At 47.6% G+C, this 23777-nt stretch overlaps 1 protein-coding gene across 1 annotated transcript in view; it reads left to right on the top strand.

The window, feature by feature from the left end:
• Positions 1-23777, top strand: part of Gpa33 (glycoprotein A33) — a 38003-nt gene that overhangs the window by 1447 nt on the left and 12779 nt on the right. The window contains exon 2 of the mRNA XM_023706312.1: positions 20005-20159. Within this exon, the coding sequence (XP_023562080.1) occupies positions 20005-20159 (155 nt within the window). The remainder of the gene's footprint in view (positions 1-20004; positions 20160-23777) is intronic.

Raw genomic sequence — 23777 nt, 5'->3', positions numbered from 1 at the left:
AAAAAAAAAAAAAAGATTCAGAAGTGGCTGTGGCTTCCAGGACCTGGCAGGGATGAGAAGTAAGAGCTGTACTGAGAAGCCCCCAAGCCTATGTTCTGGGTCCAATGGCCCAGAAAAGAAGAGCTAGACCAAGAAAAGATGAATTAGTTCAGCTGGCTCAAGAGTGCCCTGAGGTCCCTCTGCTGAAGGCTGCAGACCCCTCATCATCTACTTAGATAGCCGGGTTTGTTTATTCTTCTACAAACAACTCTTTACTGAGTACCTCTGAAGTGTCAACAGCCTGAGACTAAGGAGTCTGGAAGGACCAACTTCCCAGCCATCAGATCCAGGCAGGAGGTTGCTGCAGACCCTGAGGGACAGCAGCTAGAAGGAAGTAACTATCCTGTCCCAGCTGGGCCTGCAAGTCTCTGGTTGTCTCCTGAACTGGACTCCTCCATGCCTTATATTTAGTCTGGTAGTGATTTGTGCAGGGGTAAAAAGTAACATGGTAAAAATAGCTTGGCAGGAGGTTTGATCCCCAGGCCTGCTATGCTAGTCCTGCCTCTGGGGTGCTCTGAGATGGCAATTGAGACTGGGTTTGCCTGTAATCCCAGCTCTTGGGAGGCTGTAGACAGGTAGGTCTGTATGCATCTGATCTAGTAGTGAGATCCTAAACACCCTGTAGACTCTTCCCTAAAAAAAAAAAAAAAAAAAAAAAGTAATATGGTTTGGGAAGAAAAGATCCTGAACACAGCCGCTTCCTGGCTTAGAATGAAAGGTCCTTTACTCCTGAGTGGCCTGGAGCAGCCCTTTTGCCTCTTCCCCAGTGTCCTCATCCAGCAGAACCAGTTCTGGACCATGTTTTCCAACATACTGATAACATGGGTCTTTTCCCTTTACTGCCTTCCCTCCCCTCCCTGCAGCTCAGCCCAGAACCCTGGTGCCCATAAGTTTTTCTCCCTCTGTATGCACTCTAAGGGGAAGGGGCAAGAGCTGTGGGCAGAAGGATCAGGCATGGTGGACTGAGGCATGTGGCACAATCTGCCACTAAGGAGTAGTATTTAGTGGTGAAACCATCATTGCTGTCCCGGGAGTAAAGAGAGCATTCAAAGACCAACTCTGTGAGAGCCACAGTGTGACAGACAGAGGAGGCCCAGATGGCAGCAAGGAAATCAGGGAGAGCTTCCTGGTGTAGGTGGAACACAAGTCAGGTTCCAGAGGAAACCAGGTGGTTTCCATCCTCCTTTGTCCATCTGATTGTGCCAACAGTTTTGGCTGGGAAGGAAACACTAAGCTATTGAGATAGGCCCCAGTCTTATCAAACTTAGTGAAACAGAAGAGATCATGTAAGGTCATTGGAGGCCATTAAAGTCAGCACAATAGGAAATAAAAAATAAATAAAACTGACCAAAGTTGATCTACTTTATAGTGATATCATATGCTGACAATTCCAAACAAATGCAGTGACCAAATGTTCCTCACTGCCAGAGAGATGGCACCCATACCATGACAGTCTAAGACCATCAAAGACAATCAGGGTGCCTGACCGCAGTCCCTATTCTTTAGCTGAATGGTGTGGGCAAAAACTTCACGTGGTAAACTCAGCTTCCCAAACTAAAATGGAGAGGGCAATTTACAATGTGTAAAGTTCCATTTTTCCCTCCCACAGGATTATTAAGGATCATAACTGGGTTTGCACATATACAGATCTGAGAGCAGTACCTAGGACATAATAGGCACTCAAATACTGCTAGTTATTATTGGTGTTATTATTCTTTGGGCAAATGTAATGAGACTTCAGTGGCAGTGAGAGCTCTAATAAAGCTGATGCTGGCCAAGAGGTCCCTAAGTTATTATCCGTCAGTTATTATCACTGTGTGACTTACCCCTCCCAAAGGCTGCTAGAGAAAATGCTCTGATATGTGCACAAAATCAGGTCTCTGGGAAAAATTTTCAGCCACAGTTCTCCATGAAAGGTTTGTGATGGGAATTCTAGATTATGAAAAGAGATGCCTAAAAAAGGACCCATCTGGAAAGCTCCAGGCCAACAAAGTCATTGATCAGCTCTGCCAGCAGGCACTGATATTTCTGTAGACCTGATAACACACACGCACAGACATAGGCGAGCACACACACACACACACACACACACACACACACACACACACAGACGTCACACACACATATGTGCTCGCAGAAAACCTATCTTCCTAGAAATGCAGGAAGCTTCCTTGTTTTCTAATTTAACTTAAGTTAGAAAGTACTGCTTTACACAGTGAATGAAGGAATCTATCATCTTAAAGTATCATACCAGATGAAAAAAGTCTTTTACTCTTCCCAAACACCAAATGTTAGGGCCGGTCAGATAGCTCAGTCGATTAAAGTGCCTGCTTAGGCAGATACGGGGGCCATGGGTTTGGTCCCCATCATGCTGTGATGGCCCCACCCCCAGGGCATGCTGAGGTGATGATGAAGACTAGGTGTGGTGGCGCATGCCTGTAATCCAAGCACTTGGGAAGCTGAAAACAGGAGAATCACTATGAGTCTGATCTGTGTAGTGAGACTCTATAGACCCTGTAGACCCTGTAGACAAAAATGCAAAATAAATAAAAACAAAAATAAATAAATAAAATAAACCACCAAATGTTTCAATCAACTCATGGGTGCTCAACCTGTGGTGAGTTTTAGTGAGAACTATGCTTCTGAGTCGCCTTTGGAGGCTGTTCACGATGCAGGACTGTTCCTGGCCCATTCCCAGCAGCATGGACTTCCTTGACTGCATGACTGCATGAGGACTTATCTGAAGCCCATGGGAGTGCTCCCTGGCTGGCCCAGCCTGGGCAGCATGTCCAAGCCAAGATCACCTACATGTCTACGCTCCCTTCAGGGGCCTGGCCCAGGCTGGGTGGTGCGTGGAGCTCTGTACTGGATATGCACATCTGATGAGCATCAGATGAGAAAGCATCCTGCTTGTGCCCTTTGAATCTTGACCCCCAGGAAGGTGGTGTGCATAAGGGGCAGTATGAGCCTGAATGTGCAAGTAAGATGGGCAGCCTGCCCTCTATCTGCTCCACACCCTGGGCCGAGGCCACTTAATCCTGAGAGCTACCTCTCCCGGAGCCTGGCCATCACCTGCTGGCCTTTAACCACAAGTTAGAGCCAGTGTTTATGCAGAAAGCATACTGCCTGACGATCTGCAATCCAGATTAAAATGAGTCAGTCCAGTCTGAGTCCTGGATCTGGTCCTAGCCTTGGAGAAGAAAGGATGCAGGGAATGGCCAATCAAGAGGGGTATGTGTTCAGTGTGGGATGGGTGACAGTTTAGGACAGTGGCTATCTGCTACTTTTGTTCATCAGAACCATCCAAGGAACAAAAAAAAAAAAAACCTCCCCCAGCACCCTTATATCTTCTGAATCTGAATCCAGAAGGCAGGATCTGGGTTTCTGGCTTTAGAAAAACTTACCCAGGTAGTTCTGATGTGCAAGTCTAGGGTCAGAGTGATGAATTAGAGCTGAAAGAAATGCTAGTTTAATGACTAGCCACTTCAGAGACCCCACATGTGGCTTGAAGTTCAGTTTGGCATCATCTGGCTGCTTTCTTGGGTCACTGTCCCACTGCTGGTTTGGTGCCTGGACATAGGAAGTCCAGTTGCATGAATTCTGACTTCACTATGCATCTTATTTCAGTTTCTATAGTGTGACTGGAGTCTCAGAGCAAATCCCTGAACAGACAGGAAATGGTTAAAGTCTGGCCCAGAAATGACCTGCTATAGTTTGAGGGTTTTGCAAGTGGAATGTTACAATACAGGATACATTTTATATGATTATTTTATAAAGAATCACCCAAAAGAATCATACCAAGTGTTATGGTTTGTGTCTAGGTAACCCCCCCAAAGCCTCATGTAGTTCACCAGGTGACTTCTGGAGTTTTGATTGATTATTGTGGGTGTGGGTGCTGCACTGCCTTGGGGCAGGTTAATTTGCATTACAATGTAAGGAGAGGAGAGAGGTTAGTGAGCTGCCTGAGCTGCTACCACTCCTTTTGCCCTCTGTTCTTTGCTGCTACTATGAAAGTTTGCCCTCTGCCATGTGCCAGTCTGCCTTGGAGCCAGCTGAGTATGGACTGAAACCCCCACTAACTGTGAGCTAAATAAACCTTTCTTTCCTTTATTTTGAGTGTTGGGTATTTGTCGCAGCAATGAGAGAAGAGTGAGACAGAAATTGGTACCAGGAGTGGGGTCTTTGCTGTGGCTAAACCTGACCACGCTTTTGAGATTATGAGCTTTTGAGAATGGCTTCAGGGAAGAGACAGGAAATGTTTGGAGATGTTGCCTATGAGCAAAGCACTAAAACGGTTTTGGCTGTTTTGATTGGGAAATTCTGGTCAGAGCTCAGAAGACCAGAAGGCTGATACAAAGCCTGCCTGCAAAGACCAACCACATGGGACGTTTCTTCTAAGAAGAAGGACTGCATTGGTTGTTGGACTCCAGATAATTTGTGTTATGGCTTGGTAGAAAGTTTGTCTGCATTTTGCTCTTGTCCAGATTCCATTTGTCTGATTCTGAGATTAAGCATGGCAGACTGATTAATCTTTCAAAAGAAATCTCAAAGCAGTCAAATATTGAGGGAGTGGCATTTTGGGGCTTTCAGTCAGATTTATGCTGAGAATCAAGAGCAAAGAGCCCAGCAGATGGTTTAACATGTTGTGAGTTTGGCCAGAAAGGAAGCTCCAAGGGATGCAAAGATAGAGCTGAAACATCTCCATTGTCCAGAAGGAACAAGAGAATCAAAAGGATGGCCTGAGGGCATCACAGGAGGTGGCAGGTCTCCACTCTTTGCAGCCTCAGAATTGCAAAGGTCAGGGACTTTGCCTTGAGGGGAAAGCCACAGAGCCCCACATTCCAGAATGGCAGCAGCAGCCTCACCAGGTTCCAGAATGGCACAGGCATGAGAATTTATTCTTCAGAATCAGGATCAGAGTGCTTAGTGATCCAGGCACTCAATCTCTACAGCCAAGAGTGAAAAAAGCCTAGTTACTGCTCCAGCTGGCGGCAGACCTTGGCATCATCCATGTGGCGTTATTTTAGGTGCTTGCAGAATGCAGGGTTCTGAGGTTAAGAAGGCTTCCACCTAGATTTCAGAAGAAGGCCTGGAAAGCCAGGCAGTGTGACCCTTGGAGGGCAGTGTGTGAAGCTGCAAGTGAGAAGCCTATTCTGTGGAAACCCCAGAAGTTTGGAAAAGCCAGGAATGTGAATTATCTAAAGGAAATTGCAAGGAGGGAGCAAAGCCCACCTAAGAGTGAAGCCATGGGAGCTACCACCAAGATTGCCATAGGGGTGGAGCCAAATGGAACTCACAATTTGCTGCAGATTGCTTTGGATGTTCCACACGGAACTATAGGACTTAATGTTTGCCCTGCTTTGGACTTATGTTGGGTCCTAATTCTTTGTATTCCCTTGTTGTTTGTATGGTGTGTGTGTGTGTGTGTGTGTGTGTGTGTGTGTGTTTTGTATTTTGTCTACAAGGTGTTCAGGGTCTCACTACTAAATCAGACTCATACAGATCTGCCTGTTTATAGCCTCCCAAGAGCTGGGATTATAGGTGTGTGGCACCATGCCCAGTCTCAATTGCAGTCTCAGTGCATCCTGGAGGCAGGGTCGGCAGGGCAGGGCCAGGGATCAAACCCTGGCCCCTGAGCCTACTTGTGGGCACTTTAATCCACTGAGCTATTTGGCCAGCCCTTCTTTGTACATTTTGGAATGATAATGTTTACCTTGTGCCATTGAATGTTGCAAGTGTTTAAGTTTTCATTTGCACAGGAGCTCACAGTTGAGTTTGCCTTGGATCTTGGAGGAGACTTAGGACTTGGACTTTTCAGCAATGCTGAAATTGTAGGACTTTGGTGATTCTTAGAGATGGACTAAAATGTCTTTTGCATAAAGGGGTGTGCATGAGTCTTTGGGGTTCTGAGGGGGGATACTATGGTTTGTGTCTAGGTGTCCCCCCAAAGCCTCATGTAGTTAATGAAATGGCTTCTGAAGGTTTTTTTAAAAATGTATTTAATACAGGGTCTACAGGATCTCTCTACACAGATTGGACTCCTGGCACACCAGGAGTTGAACCTGGGCTCTCTGCGGGCGCTTTAGTCAGCTGAGCTATCTGGCTGGCCCTGGCTTCTGGAGTTTTGATTGATTATTGTGGCTGTGGGTGCTGCACCTGCCCTGGGGCAGAGAATTTGCATGACAATGAAAGGAGGGGAGAGAGGCTAGCTAGCTGCCTGAGATGCTGCCACTCCCTTTGCTCTCTGCTCTTTGTCGCTGCCATGAAAAGTTGCTCTCTGCCACGTGCCAGTCTGCCTTGGAGCCAGTGGAGTATAGATTGAAACCTCCAGTAACTGTGAGCTAAATCAACCTTTCCTTCTTTCATTTTGAGTGTTGAGTGTTTGCCCCAGTAATAAGAGAAGAGTAACTGAGATACTAAGAGTTCAGGAAATCTGTCCACACACAACAGACCAAAGATTCCAGCTGAGAGCCTGGATTCCACAACAGTATGAATCCAGTTGAAAACCTAGAGCCCATGAAAATGCCTTCTACAAGACCAGCTGGAAGCCTGGAGCCCACAACAATGTCTCATGTAGGAAGCTAGAAAGTCTGTGCCAGCAGAATGAAGAATGGGTGCTGGCAGGTGGAGGGACCTGGGCTAGAGTCTGGAAGCAATGTTCAAAATAAGAGCCAGAGGTCCCCAGAAGTACCACAGTCATCCTCAGCAACAGTGAGGTCCTGAGCTCCTCCAAGGATGAGGAAAGCCGAGTTCCCATCAGGAAAGCCAACACAACAAGCTTCTCCAGGAGACTTCCCCTCCAGAGCCAGGAAAGGATGCTCAAGAGGAGGACCAGAACTTCTTCAAAGTGAACCGCAGCCATCCTCAGTGATGAGGTCCAAGTTCCTCCACTGATAAGCACAGTTGTGTTCACCAGGAAAGCCAGCATGACAAGGTCCCCCAGCAGCATAGCCCAGGAGAACCAGTAGCTTCCAACAGCTCCCCAGTAGCTTCTACAGCTTCCCTAACAGCCTCACCTCTTCTTCTCCAGTCCTGCCTCTTGTGCTGCTGGCAGCAATCCCCAGGTGGGCCTCCCACACCCAGCACCATCTAGTTCAGTTCAGCTGGGTGTAACAAGTTGACCGCCAGTTGGCAATCCACTATGTAGCCAAGGACTATGATATCGTATTCCTTCTTCTGTGGGTCAGTCACAGAGCCCAGCCTTGTCTCTCTCCCCTTTTATTATTAGCGCCTATTAATTTTACGAGACACTGGGTTTCAGTAGGCATATTTTCACATATCCTTCTTCCCTATTACTCTCCCTTATGCTTCTCCCAATTATTCACTTCCTGTTTTCTAGCAACAGTCTCTTTCCCACTTTCACGTCATTTTCTTTAGACTCTGCTTATTAGGGAAAACATTTATTTGTCAGTCTGACTCTGGCTTATTTCACTCCATGTGTAGGCCCATCTATTTTCCTGCAATGTCAGAAATTCGATCTTATTTATGGCCACATGCTTCGCTGTATACATTAGCACATTTTATTTATCCATTCACCTGTTGACGGCACCCTGCAAGGTGGCTACAGGAGGGTTGGCTGATAGCAAGCTGTCCTGATGGAAGAAGGCTGCCTGTTGTCCTTGGCCTGTATGCTCATCTGAAGTGACATTGGGAGGCTGAAGGCCACCACACGTGGGCAATCTCACCTTCCCCACCCCAGGATGCCATGGCTGTACCTGGCCAGTTTTCACTTCTGGAATATGCTGTGTCCTCCTGTCCCTGGCCCCTGCACAGCATCTTTCCCTCTGAGCACCCTCTTCTCCCATTTTCTCAAAGTGCTCCGTGCTTCTCTCCGACTCAGTCCCACAGGTACATGTTCAGGACAGCTCAGCTCTCTCCTCACTGAATGAGTAGAAACTGTTACCATGGTGGTTTCACATTTATTCTGTGATTATTCATTTATTACCATCTGACTCAGCCAGAGGGTGGAACCCTGTGAGAGCCGAACTGTCTATCTCTGCTGACATTGCTTCCCATGTCTGGCATGGAGTCTGGGTTTTGGGCACCCGGTGCCATTGCTGAAGGGGTGTTAATGAATGGGAATCCACCCTTTCCCCCTCCCTGGGCAGCATGCCGGTTTGCTGTCATCGTCTGCCATCCTGCCTTTCCTGTTTCTCTGTCCTTCTGGGCTGCCCCTGTTTCTCATTTTGCTATGTTGCTACGTCTCCCCAATCCTGCCTGCCTGTCCTGTTTCCCTTTCCAGAACTTGATGGCTAAGGAAGGCTGGCTAGGGAAGAGGTCCCTCAACTGGGAATTCTGGTGCTGAGATCAGACACACGGAAGACACAGAAGGCTTGGAGGTCAAGTTCAGTTGTTCTCAAGCTGCACCGCACTTTTTTTTTTTTTTTTTCAGAACTGGGGATTGAACTCAGGCCCTTGCACTTGCCAGGAAAGTGCTTATTCCACTGAGCCATCTCCCTGGCCCCCACTGCCCCACATTGACAGCACTGATTCTGTCTCCATTGTGTTGTCTTCTCCCTGCCTGTTCTGCCTGATCTGTCTCTCCCAGATCACCCTACACCCTCTCTGCCCAGGGCACCAAATGTCACACGTGGAAACTGCCTCCTTCTTGAGGTGCTGCCCACTCCTCTGCTACCAGTGACCTTTGAGCCATTTCTGTGTTTTCTGTCCTAGTGAGTCAGGGATGCCATAAATACCTGGCATGGGCAGATACAGCTTCAGATTACACTTCCAGTTAGGATGGTCACAAAGGTTCCTGAGAGAGGAACAGAAAATATGGATCAGTGTCCTAAATCTCACTGCCCTGCTCTTGTGCACCGAGTTATCTCCATCTGTTTCCAGGGGACCCCAGGGCATTGGCCAGGAGCAGGGTCAGGGCTGCCCTTGCACCTAGACCCTGCCCCCCCCCCTCCCAGGCTGAGCACTTGCTCACTCTGGCTTCTTCATTTTCAGTCTCTTCCTTTCTGGGAGCTCCTTCCTGACAACCTACAGACTGTTCAATTCTCTCCATCTTTAGTGCAGAGGGGCCTGAAGAATCCTTTTCAAGATGCTTTGTGGCCCCTGGTTTCAGCTTTCTCTCACATCAGGTGACCTCCTTGTGACCACAGCTTGCCCTCATGGTCCACATTTCCTCACCTCCTCCTTGGCTTTGCAGTTCCAAGAGAACTGTGTATTTATTGCAGATCATCTGAAAAATACAAGGACACTAAAAAGAAACCCCCGAATTCCCCATTGTCCTTGATTCAGAAGATAACTGTTGTGAGTACTGCTTGTCTTCTGGTCTGTTTTCTTCTAGAATTTTCTATCTGTGATTATGTGCATTTGGGATAATGTGAGGTACAGCTTTTCATCCTGCTTTATTCCTTTACATGTATGAGCTCAACAAAATTGAGTCCCCTGGGGAGCTGTGTCATCCCTCTTCCTCAATAAGCCTTTCCACTAGAATCTTCTTTCCTGGTTTTGACAGAGTCTCCTCCTCCAAATTCTTTCACACTTACAGTTTAACAATTAAGTTTCATTAAGATATGGATTTCTGGTGAATTCTACCCGCATCCTGGGCAGGGGATGTGCCACAAGCTAGTCCATCAATAAGGTCTAATTAGTGCTCAGCCTTGAACAGACCCCTGGAGATTGAGCCAGCAAGGCATGGGTGCAAGAGAAGTCTGAGACTCAGAGCTGCTGGCAGAGAAGGCCCTCGGGGTGGGGAGGAGCCTTCAGAGGCAGCCCCTCCTCATGTGAGCGGTATGCGGATGTGGGGTGCATGCTGCCTGAAGTGGTTCAAAAAGCCAGCTAGCAGAAGGTGCTAGCGTGGTCCTGGTGGCCTTCCAGTGAGGCCGGATATGCCTCACATTAAACTTGGATTCCAGAATACATTCATGATTGCGACCTCAATGTATGGATTCCTGACGATCCACATGGATCGTACCCTGCCACAAACACTGACTGAGAGTTTTTTATGTGTGCTTGTATTTGTGCATGGTACTAAAAATTGAACACAGGGCCTTTGCACTGAGTTACAACCCCAGCCTCTTTATTCATTTTGATTTTGAGACAGGGTCTCAAAAATAATTCACTAAATTGCCCGGGCTGGGCTTGAACATTTAATTCTCCTGCCCCAGCCTCTTATGAGTGCCAGTGTCACAGGCGTGTACCACCACTCCCAGATGACTGAGTTGTCAACCACCCACCTCCCTTCCTATCTCTACTTCCTCCATAGCCACCAGCTGGGGAGCCTTCAGGGGCTGTCCACGGAGGGAGCAGGACACACTGGCCTGCATGTGGGAATGGCCTCGTCCTCTCTGGAGACACACTCTTCCTCAACCCTGCTGCAGGATCTCTAGCTCTGGGGTCAGCTGTGTCCTTTCTGGCCCTCAACATTTCCTTCCTCACCAGAATGTGGTTTCTTGAATAAATGGATCTTCCTAAGTGGAGGCATCATCGCCAGTTTCCCCAGGGTTCCCGTAATGTGCCAGGATGCCTTGATTCCATCAAGCATTTCATTATCTGCCCTGGACATATTACTTTTCTTTTAGCTCTAGAGACAGTTTATTATCTTCTTAACAAATCTTAATTATTTACAAGCAAGTAAGCATCAAGTCTGCAGGCTGGGTCCCTGCACCCCACCTCCTCAGAGACACCAAATGACTCTCCTGTGGCCCTCTAGGGCATCCTGCATACTTGGCTTCCCCTCTCTGGAGCTCCTTGAGTGCTTTGTTTTGTTCTTAGGTAATTTCTAGCAATGCAGGGGGAAAGTTCTGCCACCAAGATTCTCTTGCAAATCCCACTCATGCTTTCTGTAACTCCTTGGCTAACAAAGAGTTAATGGGAGAGCTCTGGGGAATGTGCCCTGATGGTAAGGATGACACGGTGACAGTGCAGTTCTCATCAAGTTCTGGCTCCTCTGCCAGGGTAGAAGATATGCACTTAGGGTTAAGTCATCCGGCCCCCACAGCAGCTCTGAGTTAGGGGACGTGGTTACCCACATCTTACAGTCAAGGAAGCTAAGGCACAAAGGTAGTTCAGTTGCCCAGAAGGCAGCAGGAAGATGCCAGCCGTGACTGTTTGGCTCTGCTGCTTGGGCTTTTGGCTACTATAGCACAATGTACTTGAAAATTTCACGAGCAAGAAGCACTCAGGTAGTGGGTGATGCCAAGGACAAGGTAACAGCTTTGCTTGAGGGCCAGGATACTTTCTTTGAGATGCTACACGTGCTCAAAACATTTTCTACAAACAGTGATATGGGGAAATGTGTATGATTCTTCCCTTGCAGGAGAAACTGCCAGCTGTCCCTAAGTGGACACCCTGGAGGTTGATGCACCATTCAGTATTAACCTCTGATGGTCACTGAGCTTATCAGATGCTGCTCAGACGAGGTCGGCCAGCTCTCAGGAAAAAAGGAGAAGAGGGCATGAGGATGGAAGGAAGAAAACTTGTGCAGCAAGTGAGGCACAGGGCAAAGGAAGCACAGGGTGGGGAGCTGTGGCTGTGGTTTGGGGTGGGCCACTGGAAGGGTGTATGCATGTTGGTCTATAAGGAAGCACAAGAGAGGTAGGTAGAAGCTTCTAGAAACAAATTTCTGTTCTTTCCAGTTTCCTGGTCATGGCTTAGATGTCCCACCTGATGCCTCTGTCTCATCCACTGAGTGGGGACACAGAGGTCCTACAGAAGAGAAAGTGAGGGACAACAGAGCTGAGGGTCAGGATGAAAAGAACCGGATGAGCTAAATTATTAACAAGAGCAGCCAGATGTTTCATTGCTACTACTGTCAGAATGAGAATATTGACTGAATTAGCAGGAGGATAGAGGCTACTGGTAACAGATTCCCAAGGTGGTTGTTGGCATAAAGTTCTTGAACTAAGGATAACTTCTCATCTGGGACTATGAAGATTGTAAGTGTGCCCTGGGACATAGGATCAGTCTTTTAAGATCCTTCTTAGGTTTACAAATAACATCTAACTAGCACTCGACATTCATGCAAGGCTTTTTTCTTTATGAGCTGTTTCTCATCCATTTATCTCTTGTCGTCTGCAAATCTATTACCATAAAATGATTCTGACTCACTCTTAGTGATCTGTAAAATTGATCTATTCCTCTTTCACAGCTCAGGCATGGTGATGGTAGGTGGTTGTGTCTTGTGATCAACTTCTAACCAAGGAGGCACTTTGCCAAAAGACTATGGGATGAGAAATTAGAAGTGGCTCAATAGGAAGTGTAGACACACAAGATAGCCATCAGGTAATGAGCACTGATCATGAGTTAGGAGCCACTAAACCACTTACACATACCATACCACTTAATCCCCGTGTACTTCATTTCTCAGGTAGGACCCTGCAACACCAAGAGCTCAATAAATTGCCCAAGTTCGTACCCTTAGTAAAGGAAGGATTTTTAACAGAGACATGCTGTGCCTTTAAACTCCCTACGATGCTACTTCCTGAGATGGCTGTGGGAAAGCTGTGTCAGGAGGCATGCAGATTCGGATGCAGGAAGGAAGGTATCGGATGGATGCTTCCAAATCAGAAGAAAGGCAGAGCTGGCCAAGAAAAGGGGCAGAGGTGGGGTAGTCGTTTGGAGCATGTTGCCTTGTGGGGTCTTTATTTCTTCTCCTGTAGTGGCACTGAGGATTAAATCCAGGGCCTTTGCATTGAGCTGTATCTCCAACCGTTTTTAAATATTTATTTATTTATTTATTTATTTATTTATTTATTTATTTATTTATTTATTTTAGGAAAAGGTCTACAGTGTGTTCAGGGTCTCACTACTAAATCGGACTTTTAGTGATCTGCTTGTTTACAGCCTCCCAAGAGCTGGGATTACAGGCATGCGCCACCACGTCCAGTCTCAATTGCCATCTCAGTGTGCCTGGGGATTGAACCCCTGACCCATGAGCCTGCTTGCAGGCATTTTAACCCACTGAGCTATTTGGCCGGCCCTTAAAATTTATATTTTTGACACAGGAGCTTGCTCAGTGGCTAAGTTTCGCAGGCTGGGCTTGAACATGTGATCCTCCTGCCTCAACCTACCAGAGTGCTGGGATTCTAGGTGTGTGCCCCTTGATGTTTGGAGGTTTTATGAACCTTGCCAATCTGGCCTGCTCCCTTTGACAGAGTGTAAAGCATGGGGAGCTGAGAGGTGCTGGCCAGCAGGACACTGCTGCAGTGACATTACCAGTCCCGGCTCCCTTTCCCATCAAGTTCCTGTTGATTTCTCTTCTGCCAGAAAATACTGCACTCAGAGCTCTGTTAAGAGAACCAAGTGTGTGCATGGGTCCAGTCTGTGTCCACAGGCTCCATGACTTCAGGCTTGCACTCATCTCCTAAAACAGATTAGGCGCCTGGCCGTACATGGCAGGCACAAGTGAAGCGCTTGAATGGGAGCTGGCAGGCAGACACCCCCGACCTGCAGCTCCTGGGGCCCTGCTGGTGACTGGGAGCTCTGACCCTGTTCAGCAGCAGCTCCACAGCTGCTCCACATCATCACCACACTGCTTCCTCATGTGAATCTGTGGCTGCCCTGCTGTTTGTCAGTTATTGGATTGGGGTAAATCAAATTGCTTTTCTTCCCTAAACGTTCATTTTGTCATTTGCAAAATGGGGGTGAGCAGCTGTTCAGCTTTGAGGAAACTAAGGCAAAGATGAGCACGGGTAAGAAAGCACCTGTAAAGAACTTGCATGGAGCTTGCACCACTGAGTCATAATTAGCCTAACATGGCACCAACAGGAACTGAGAATTACTGACTGCATATCCACATGTGAACTCTTTTTCTTCCTTTGCCAGTTAGCTCAACATCTTTTTGACTTTTTTATTCTTGTGGTACAGAGGATTGAATCCAGGCCTTCACACTGAGCTGAATCCCCAGGCTTCATCTTATCTTATCTATCTTATCTTATCTTTTTTTTTTTTCCACAAGATCTTGCTAAATTGCTAAACTGCCAAGGCTGGACTGCAATTTATGGTCCTTCTTCCTTAATCTCCCAGAGTGCTAGGATTACAGGCTTGTGCTACCAGCCCAGCCAGCACTTTGCTATTGAGGGAGCAGAAAATTAGACACTCATTTGTCTCAAGGAGTGACAATGGGTTGGTTCTCTTTGATTTGCTGGTCAGCAAGAGCCAGCACCATCAGCTAGAGTGTGCCAGCACGTGGGGTCAGCAGTGCACAGCTCATCTGGTCCTTCCAGTGATGGCAGTTTCATGTGTGTAGCTCTTGAATAAGGTACAGGATGTGCAGGAATCACTATGCAGGTCATGGGGAAGCCCAGGAGTGGTAGTCCAAGGACAAAGCTCCAACAAAACAGGTCGAGGCAAGGGCAGAGACATGGGGTCAGTAGAGTGGCAGTTGTCATGGATACAGAGAACCTCCAGACATCTTCTCTGAACAGGATGGGTGCTGGCAGATGGGTCAGAGGCCCCTTCCAGCAGCCAACCTCCTGACCAATAGTAACTTTCCAGTGATGACCACGATTAGAGGTGTTTTTAGACAGCTAAAGACAGTGGAAAGATCAGAGTTAGTGTAACATTGAGGGGGATCGGATAAACTGAGCCACCTGGGTGGCACCTCAGGCATAGGCAGCATCAGCTCAAGAGACCAGGACTTGAGCTGATTTTTTGTGGCTCCTGGAACTGGTTGTCACCATAAGGAAAGTACTCAAATGGCAAGGAGTGGAAAGCTGGCTTTTGACAGCCTCCTGGTGCTCTTGCTCCCAGTATCTGGTTCTCTTGGGCTCTATGAACTGGCTCTTGGATTGCCACTGCCCTGGCCACATGGTGTCCACTGTGGGAAGGTGGCTCATTCCCACCCCAGGGAGGATAGTCTTTGAATGAAGCACTGCACCCCAAGAGTGAACAATCCTGTTCCCACAATATATTTGTATTTTTAAAAGGGAATGTGTTCATTCAGCTGAGGCCTCAATTGAGTAGTGGCATCTCCAAAGTGGGACAAGGGGCTGTAATCATCAGTGGGGACATTCCCCTCCCTTGCAATGCAACCTCAGATGGGAATGCTCAGAAAAAATGCTCACTCGCTCCTCCTGCCAAATCTTCCAATCACATCGCTTCTCAGCTTTTTGACTAGGATCAAGCACAAATCTGCCAATCACATGCATCTTTAGCCCATTTGGGGGTAAATGGCCGGGGTTTTTCTTCTAAGCCCTTTCTCCTACCTTCACCCTACTTACACTCTCATATATCCTACACCATTTTTCTCTCTTATTTCTCTGGGTCCTTTCTCATCAATAAACCCAGTGTCAAGAATATGTTTGCAAGGCTCAACCCTGACTTGACCCCACAGTTTCCTGTAGCTGTCACCGCCCCAACTTCCCTCCTTCCCAGAAGATGTTCTCCAGGTCTCCCATTTGTTCTTGAGTCCACTCCAGTCAGCCTTCATCCTCACCACTCCACAAAATTTGCTCATGGCATGGGCAGCGCTGTGTGGCCACATCCAGTCGTCATTGCTCAGTCCTCAGCTTCCTGACTCAACGAATCAGCTGCAGTGGAGCGGTTGACCCTCTTCCCTTTCAGGGGACATGTTTCTTACATGGTCTCTGCAAAACACTTTCTTTTGGTTTTCTTCCTGTCTCCCAGACCAGTTCTTCTGCCTTGCTCACCTCTCTCTCTGTCTCTCTCTGTCTCTCTGTCTGCCTCTGTCTCTGTCTCTGTCTCTGTCTCTGTCTCTGTCTCTCTCTCTCTCTCTTTCACCAGCAAGCATTGGCATCCCTCAGTTTCAGTCCCAGGCCTCTCTGTTGTGACCTCAATGTCCTCTGGTCATACATGATGGAGAGCTCCTCAAGCTGTGTCTCCTCCTCACCCTCCCCTCAAAGCTCCTACCTACACCATTGCTTCTTCAGGGTCTCAATTTAGATGCCTAATAAACATCTCAAAAGTCACACATCCCTACAAGCTCATCTTCCCACTGAAACCTGCTCTGCTCTCAGCTTTAGTTACTGCAATTTCACTCTTCCCAACTGTTCAGGACAAGTCCTTGTATTTGTCTTTGATGCCTATTTTCTTCTCTCAGGCCCAGATCTATGTGTGACCAAGTCCCATTGGCTCTACTTTCTAAACACTGCTCATTTCAAATCATTTCTCACTACTTCTGCTGTTACCATCTATATCCAAGCCACTATTAGCATCACTTACACAGCTGAAATTGTATTTTGTAGTCTTACCCACTTCTTAACTCTCTCCTGTGTATTTACTTCACATGATCCAGAATGAGCCTTGAAAATTGCACGTTCAAGTATTAGCCCTACACAAGTGTTATGGTTTGTGTGTATTTGTCTCCTCAAAGCCTCATGCAGTCATTGGGGGCGTGGTTCTAGAGTCTGTGATTCATTCCTGATCCAAGACTGGGATTATGAGTCTGAGTACTGCTGGGATTATGGATGTGAGTGCTACACCCAGCCTAGGGCAGATGAGGAGGAGAGAGGGAGAAACTTGCTCGCTGTAGCCCTGTTGCCTCTACTCCTCCCATTTACTCTTGCTTTCTGCTCTTTATCACTGCTGTGAATGGTTGCTCTCTGAGTGTGGCTCTGCCTCAGAGCCAGCTGAGTATGGACTGAAATCCCCACTAACTGTGAGCTAAATAAACCTTTTCTCCCTTAATTTAGGATGTCAGATATTTTGTCCCAGCAATGAGAGAAGAGTAACTGAGACAACAAGCCTTTTCAAGGGCGTTCAGCTGCTTTCAGAGCAAATATAAAGCTTTTAGCCAGGGCTACAGCCCTTGCTGCTGTCTAAGGTTCCTACTTCTCTGTCTTATCTCTACCCAGTGTGTCTACTTCCTTGTTATTCCCTGAACATGAACCAAGGTTATAAGGGATGATCAAAATAAATGATGAATATTCCAATTTTAAAAAATTTATTACAATAAGACACATGGCCATTAATCCCCTTCAAAATACTCCCCCTCGCTTTGAACACACTTATCCCATCATTCTTGCAAGCTTCTGAAGCAGCAGAGGTCCACTCTCCTGAGTGTCTTTATAAGATGCCACTGCCAAGTGCCATCCAACAGGAAGATGGGCTCATAAAGTTACAGTGTGTCATGGCCGATGAGATAGCTCAGCAGACTAAGTGCCTGCTTATGTAAGTGCTGGGACCAGGGTTCGATCCCCTGCACCACATGCCATGTTGGCTGTGCCTCTGGGTGACCTGAACCAGCCACCGAGACCAGGTATGGCGGTGCACACCTGTAATCCCAGCACTGGGGAGGCTGAAAACAGGAGGATCACTACAAGTCCAAGCTGCATGATGAGACTCTGCACAAAATGCATTTTAAAAAAAATTACAGTATGTCGTCATTCACCTTATTCCCAGATCTGGAACTGTGTGACTTCTGAGCTTCTCCAAAGGTAAGATAACCATGAAAGGTGAGCAGGCTAAGTGGATTCAGGACATCAAGGCAAACAAAGACACTCAGGAAAGATGAGGTCCACAGCAGCTTCAGAAAGTGGCAAGAACCGAGGGATAAGTGCATTCTAAGCAAGTGGAGCTTTTTTTTTTAATTTGGTGGAACCAGGGATTGAACTCAGGCCCTTGCGCTTGCCAGGGAAGCACTTATTCTACTGAGCCATCTCCCCAGCCCTAATAATAACGGATTAATCAATACTTGAACATTTATATTGGCCAAGTGTTTTTCTTTTTTCTTTTTCTTTTTCTTTTTTTTTGGCAGAACCAGGGATTGAACTCAGACCTCTACGCTTGCCAGGCAAGCACTTATTCCATTGAGCCATCTCCCTGGCGAGTGGAGCATTTTGAGGAAGAATCGTGTTGATGTGATTTTTACCTTAACATATTTCTAAAATTTAAACATTCACCATGTATTTTAATCACACCAAATACCCCCACCTGTTGCCTGGCCCCCGCAGAAAGCTGGGTCTTTGGAGGAGATTCTCACCATGTTGTCCATCCAGAGGCCCCTATGCCAGCCACCAATTGTTGCATGACAGAGTGGTTTCACTCTGTTATACTAAGTCTCTGGGATTGTGGCTGTGCAAGGAGTTGCACTCTGCACGTCGGTGTCAGCTGGGCAGCTGGTCAACTGGGTTTGCTCACTCACTCCTCTAGGAGTTGAAGTGGGTCCCCAAGGTCCCAAGTGGGAGTCCCAGCTCTCAAGAAACTCATCTTTCCTGAGTGGTCACTGTGAACATCCCCAGCAGGCCAGGCAAAATGCATGGCCTCTCATGTGTTAGCCTCAGAACACCTAGTGTCACCCCTATCATAGCCACAGGCCCACTCAGACTAGAAGTACTCCACTTCCTGGAGGAGGCGAGTCCTCATCCCAGCATAAAGAGGGTAGGTGTGATGGGAACAAGGTGTAGTCATACTCTTACTCTTTCCGGTAAACTTACATTAATGAGCTCCTCAGGCAATGCCCTCTCTCGCTTACCCTGATTTAATCTCACTCCCAAATCTTGACCACATGTAAGCAGTCCATGAGTATTTTTTATTTTTATTTTATTAGCCCATGTGTGCAGTACAGAAGGATCACATTCGTTGTGGGGAGCTGGTTCACCTACATCATGCATCATAACTCTTCTCACCCTTTCTCTCCCCCCTCCATCTCCTAGTTCTCTTCCCACTTGCGAAAGTTCTATTCCCTTGTTTCCTACTATCTGTCTTTTATTTTGCGCTTGAGCTTATTTACACTTTGGGCTTCTCAGATAAGAGAAATCATGCAGTATCTAGGCTTCTGTATCTGATTTATTTCACTTTATGGTCTCCAGGTGCATCCATTTTCTGGCAAATGATTCAAATGCATCTTTATTTATAACAGAGAAGCATTCCATTATGTATAAATGCCACATCTTAGTCACTGTTCTCACTGAGACAATGTATCCCACATGTGAAGTTAAAGGAAGAAGGGTTTATTCTGGCTTGCAGTTTGTAGAGGTTTCAGTCCATAATCAGCTGGCTCCAAGGCAGGGTGGTGTGGCAGACAGGCACTGCAGAGGGGACACAGTTCATGCAGACAGAAGGTAGCAGGGCACCACAGTAGCAAAGAATCAAGTTGATGTGACCTCAGCAGCTTCTTTCTGTCCTTTCTATATTCTCTCGAGACTCTAGGCTTGGGGCATGTGCCATACCAACCAGTGGCCTGATTTAGTAACCACACACTTTTATTCCCAGCATCACACATTCCAGGTCCAGTGACTTCTGAAAAAGCCCCACCTTGAATGCATGAGGCTTTGGGGAACACCTAGACACAAGCTACAACATCCCATATTTTTATCCATTCATCTGTTGATGGGTGTGTAGGCCACATCCATAAGTTAGCTGTTATGAGAGGTGCTGCTGTAAACATGGGTATGAACAAATCACTGTGATGTGATATGTGTAACTCTTTTGGAAACATACCTAGGTATGACATAGCTGGGTCAAATAGGATTTCTAGTCTGTTTCTGAGGACTCCCCACACTGATCGCCATAGTGATTTAGACATAGTGAAGTACTGTTAGTTTACACCAACAGTGTAGAAAGGGTCTATCCACATCTAAGTCACCAAATAAATCATCATCACTACAAAAAAGATGGCAGACCTTATTTATTGAGAGTTTTCTATGCGCTTGACACTAAGAAAAATATGACCCATAGTACTGTCTTTCACCTCCCCAACATTTCCTACAAAGTAGGAATATTAGAACTCCTATTCTACTTGTGAGAAACCTGAGGCTTAGAAAATGTACACAGCTGGCAAGTGTTGGGACTGAGGTCCAAAGCCAGACCTCCCACCTCCGAATGCATGTCTCTACTTTGTGATGCTGTGGAGCTAGGGCAGCCTGGACACGTGTGCTGTCCCTGGCCCGTCCAGTCCCAGAGGAGGCCATGGTCATGATCGTCCTCATGGCAGACACAGCTGAGGCTGCAGGGGCAAAGGCAGCTCCGGGCATCCTCACAGTGTCCCCTCGGCCCTGAGAGGTTGTGGTCATGTCGTAGACTTCTCCCTCTCACCTCTTGCTTTCCTTCCAGCCTGGGTGACTGTCGACGCCATCTCTGTGCAAACCCCCAAGGATTTTCTTCAGGCAGCCCGAGGAGGAAGTGTCACCCTTCCGTGTACCTACGACACTTCTGCCTCGGACAGGGATGGATTTATCCAGTGGGATAAGCTTCTCCTAACTCACACGGTGAGGATTCTTGGCTACCTGGGGTTGTGCAGATGGAGGGAGGGCAGAGAGGAGGGAGGGATGTGGAGAGAACTGGGATATGTTATGTATACCAGCTTCCTGTGATGAATGTGATCCTTGTGTATAACTAACATGTACTGATAAAAAAAATTCATCTAGAAAAAAATAAAAGTAGGGGACATTGTGGAAACAATTATCACCTGACCAGGATATCCTGGAAAGCAAGCACTACCAAGCCTTTTGAGAAACAGGAATAAATAGGAGTGATGGCCTGAGGAGAGCTTGTTCTATCTTTATTTTGACAAAGTCACTTGCCCTAGAATATCTCTCTGTCAGTCCATTTCAAATGACCTAAATATACCAGGCAACTCAGTCACTCCTTCTGACTAGCGTATTCCCTATTATGAGGATAAAATTTACTTCATGGATTCTTTTCCTGTTTTATTTCTTTTGGAGCATTTGGACAAGTTTTATTTTCTATTTCTTCTTTTAAATAGATCATAGCATTGCATGACTGCAAAGTCAAAACATCACAAAAAGTATATTTGAGAAGTTTCATTCCTTCCTTGTCCTTTCTGCCCCATCCACCTTGTTCCCATCCCTTAATCCTATTCTGAAATGTCTCCAGCCCGAAGACAGGCACATACAAGCACAGGTACATTTATTATATATACATAGATATGCACCTACTTATATCTATCCCCCTCTCTCCACCTCTTTACTATTAGGACTGGATCCAGGGGCTTCACACTGAGCTATAGCTCTAGACCTTATTTTGGGGCAGGAGTAGTCTCCTGATAAGCTCCCAAGTTGGCCAAGCCTAGGCTCAAACTTGTGATCCTCCTGCCTCAGCCTCCCAGAGTGCTGGGATTAGAGGGCTGTGCCACCACACCATCTGCCCCTTTCAATAGTGCTGGGGACAAAATCCAGGCCTTCATGAATGTTAAGCATGTGCTCTACTACTGAGCTATATACTCAGCTCATATCTCAATATCGAATTGTTCTCATTAGATGTTTTACTAATTTTCATTTTTTATCAACAACAGTAATGGTCCCCACTTGTCCAATACTGAGTGTTGACAATTTTGTAAGTGAGAAAAGTACCTCGATTGCGAACTAACTCACATGCATTGTGAGAAGCAGAAGCAGCGCGCCTCCTCCGAATCCTATAGGCCGACTCTCCTTTGAACACACTAACATGCTGGGCAGCAGTAGACACCGGGTGCTCAGACTGAAATGTGGCTTTTCTACTGACAGAAAAGAAAGATGGCCCAGGACACCCAAATTTCGGGAGGCAGAACCTATGGAAGAGGAAGTAATCTTGGTCGGAAACACGCAGGTCCCTGATAGGCCACAGCCACCTGTCCTGTCCAATCCCATCCAATTCCAAGGCAGAAGCTCAGGGGCAGGGCCCTTCCCCACCATCCATCAGACACTTCCAGCAAACCAGGAGTGAGGTCCTAGCTGACATTTCCTAAGAACTGAGACAGACACTATCTTTTTTTTTTCCTGTCCCATGATTTCTCAAAGGATTTGGGAGGCTACGTCCCCGCTCCCCTGAAACCCAGTAAGGGTGCAGAGCAATGGGTTAAATCTCTCTAAATTGCCTTAGCAAGGATCCCTGAGATCCTAGCCAGCAGCTTGACCAGGCAGACGCAGGGGTGGAGACAGGGACGGCAGAACAAGCTGGGACCACGGAGACCCCTCCCCTCCTTTCAGTCTCTCTTCCCGGTCTCAGCCACCCCTCCCTAAGCTTTGCCAGGACGCCTAGAGCAGCCCGAGTGCTCTGCACAGAGATGTGGGACGCGAGGCGCGCTGCACCCGCCAATCCCTCTACCTGCGTCTCGGCTGCAAGGCTGCAACCCAGGGCGCCTCACTAAAGCGCACAAACGTCTGTCATGCACGGGCGTCCCAACAGGCCCGGTCTCCACCTTGTCTCCTCTGCCCCAGCTTACTCTGATGCGACCTGCACCCCCACCAGAACCACCTTTCAGTGTCCGCGCCTGCTTCGCTCTCTGGCGGTCTTGTCCTGGGTTTTCTTCGCCTCTCTGAGCCTCCCCGGACGCACCATTTCCTCATTCGCCCCGGCGGCTTCACAGATCTGTCTCCTGTAGTAGGGCTCCATCCTCCAGCGTGATACGCTGGGCTCACTCGCTGCCGCTGCTGGGCCTCTCCTCCCAGGACCCACTGCAGTTCCGGCCCCCAGGTGGCTTCTTCCCAAGGCTCTCCTTCCTGTGCATTTCCTCTCTGATCCACCCTCCTCCAAATGTCCTGGCTCTACCCTTCCACACCTCAGCCTGTCTGTCTGTCTGTCTGTCTGTCTGTCTGTCTGTCTGTCTGTCTGTCTGCCTGTCCGTCTGTCTGTGGGCACCTTACTGCTTTCTCCGGCCACCCACCATAGCTGCCTGAACTGCTAACCCAATTTCTTAACTGACCACCCCCCTTCTCCTTCCACTTCATTTTGCACCCAGTTTTAAGAGCAAACTTGTTAAGACACCCAGCTCCTTGGTGCCTTCAAGATAAACTGCCAACAGCCAGGTCCCGGACACAAGCAGCAGCCTCCTGAGATTGGGCACCGCACAATCTCTGCTATGCGGGCTTTGGAGCCCGAAGTCCAGTTCACTCTGCCATGTCCTTAGCTGTGTAAACTTGAGAGACTCTCAGCTTCCCAGCGCCCTCGGGGCTCTGTGTGTAACGGAGTATAATCTTAGGAGCAGGGCTAGAGGGTGAGAGACGAGGAATTCCGCCTCCTCAGAGCAGCACCTTTTCTCACTCCTCTCCACTCCCAGTGCCCTTCCTGGTGTCCCACGTTGCTTCTCCTTGTGTGTCCCACCTACAGTTCTCCCTCTGCTGGCAATGTCCAAACTCCAACGCATCTAGCCCACTCAGACACACCTCCAACAACACACCCTTTACAGCTAAACTAATTCCTAGTCATTTTCCAGGATTCAGGGCAATTACCTGTCATCTCTCATTGGAAGCTACCCTGACTTCCAGTCTAGAAGCAATACCTGTTTTCTGGAACCACGCAGCTAATCATAAACTGAAATACCCGACTGCCTTTCACCTCCATTTCTCTTTGAGGCAAGAAAGAATTGCCTCAAAGATGCTCCCCTGGGGTGGGCAGCATCCAGATGCTCAGCAACAGTAAACCTGCACTTCTGGAGATGTAGCAGGATGGTCGAGCCCTAACCTGAGCGCTCTGGATGTATTGTTGACTTTGCTCCTCACTGCAATACTCGGTGACAGGTGTTACTGCCATCTCATCTTGTAGAATAGTCAGTGGATGCCCAGAGATGGCAAGGGTTTTGTTCAGGGCCACTCAAGTAGTGATCAGAGACAGGATTGGGGTTTGAATTGAGGTCACCTGGCCCAAAAGTCTGTGGTCTTGGCCCCAATCTGCACTGATGGATCAAGGATGAGTGCATGTACCAATGAATGAGCAAACTCGGAAAGCAAGAACCAAGTAACAGCGAGCCAAGGGGGCTATCCAGCTTGCGGCTGTGCTCAGAAAATCCTGGTTGACTGACTGGCTGAGTACAGATTGGGCTGAAAGGAAGTGGAGGCAAGATGTGAAGAGTAGCTGAGGCTACTGGGATCTGAAGGGCTTCTATGACG

Source organism: Octodon degus, unplaced genomic scaffold (genome assembly GCF_000260255.1).
Source record: "Octodon degus isolate 3935 unplaced genomic scaffold, OctDeg1.0 scaffold00250, whole genome shotgun sequence".
In the NCBI taxonomy this organism is placed as follows: Eukaryota; Metazoa; Chordata; class Mammalia; order Rodentia; family Octodontidae; genus Octodon; species Octodon degus.
Note: the sequence above shows the minus strand (reverse complement) of the source record. Positions and strands in the feature narration are given on the sequence as shown.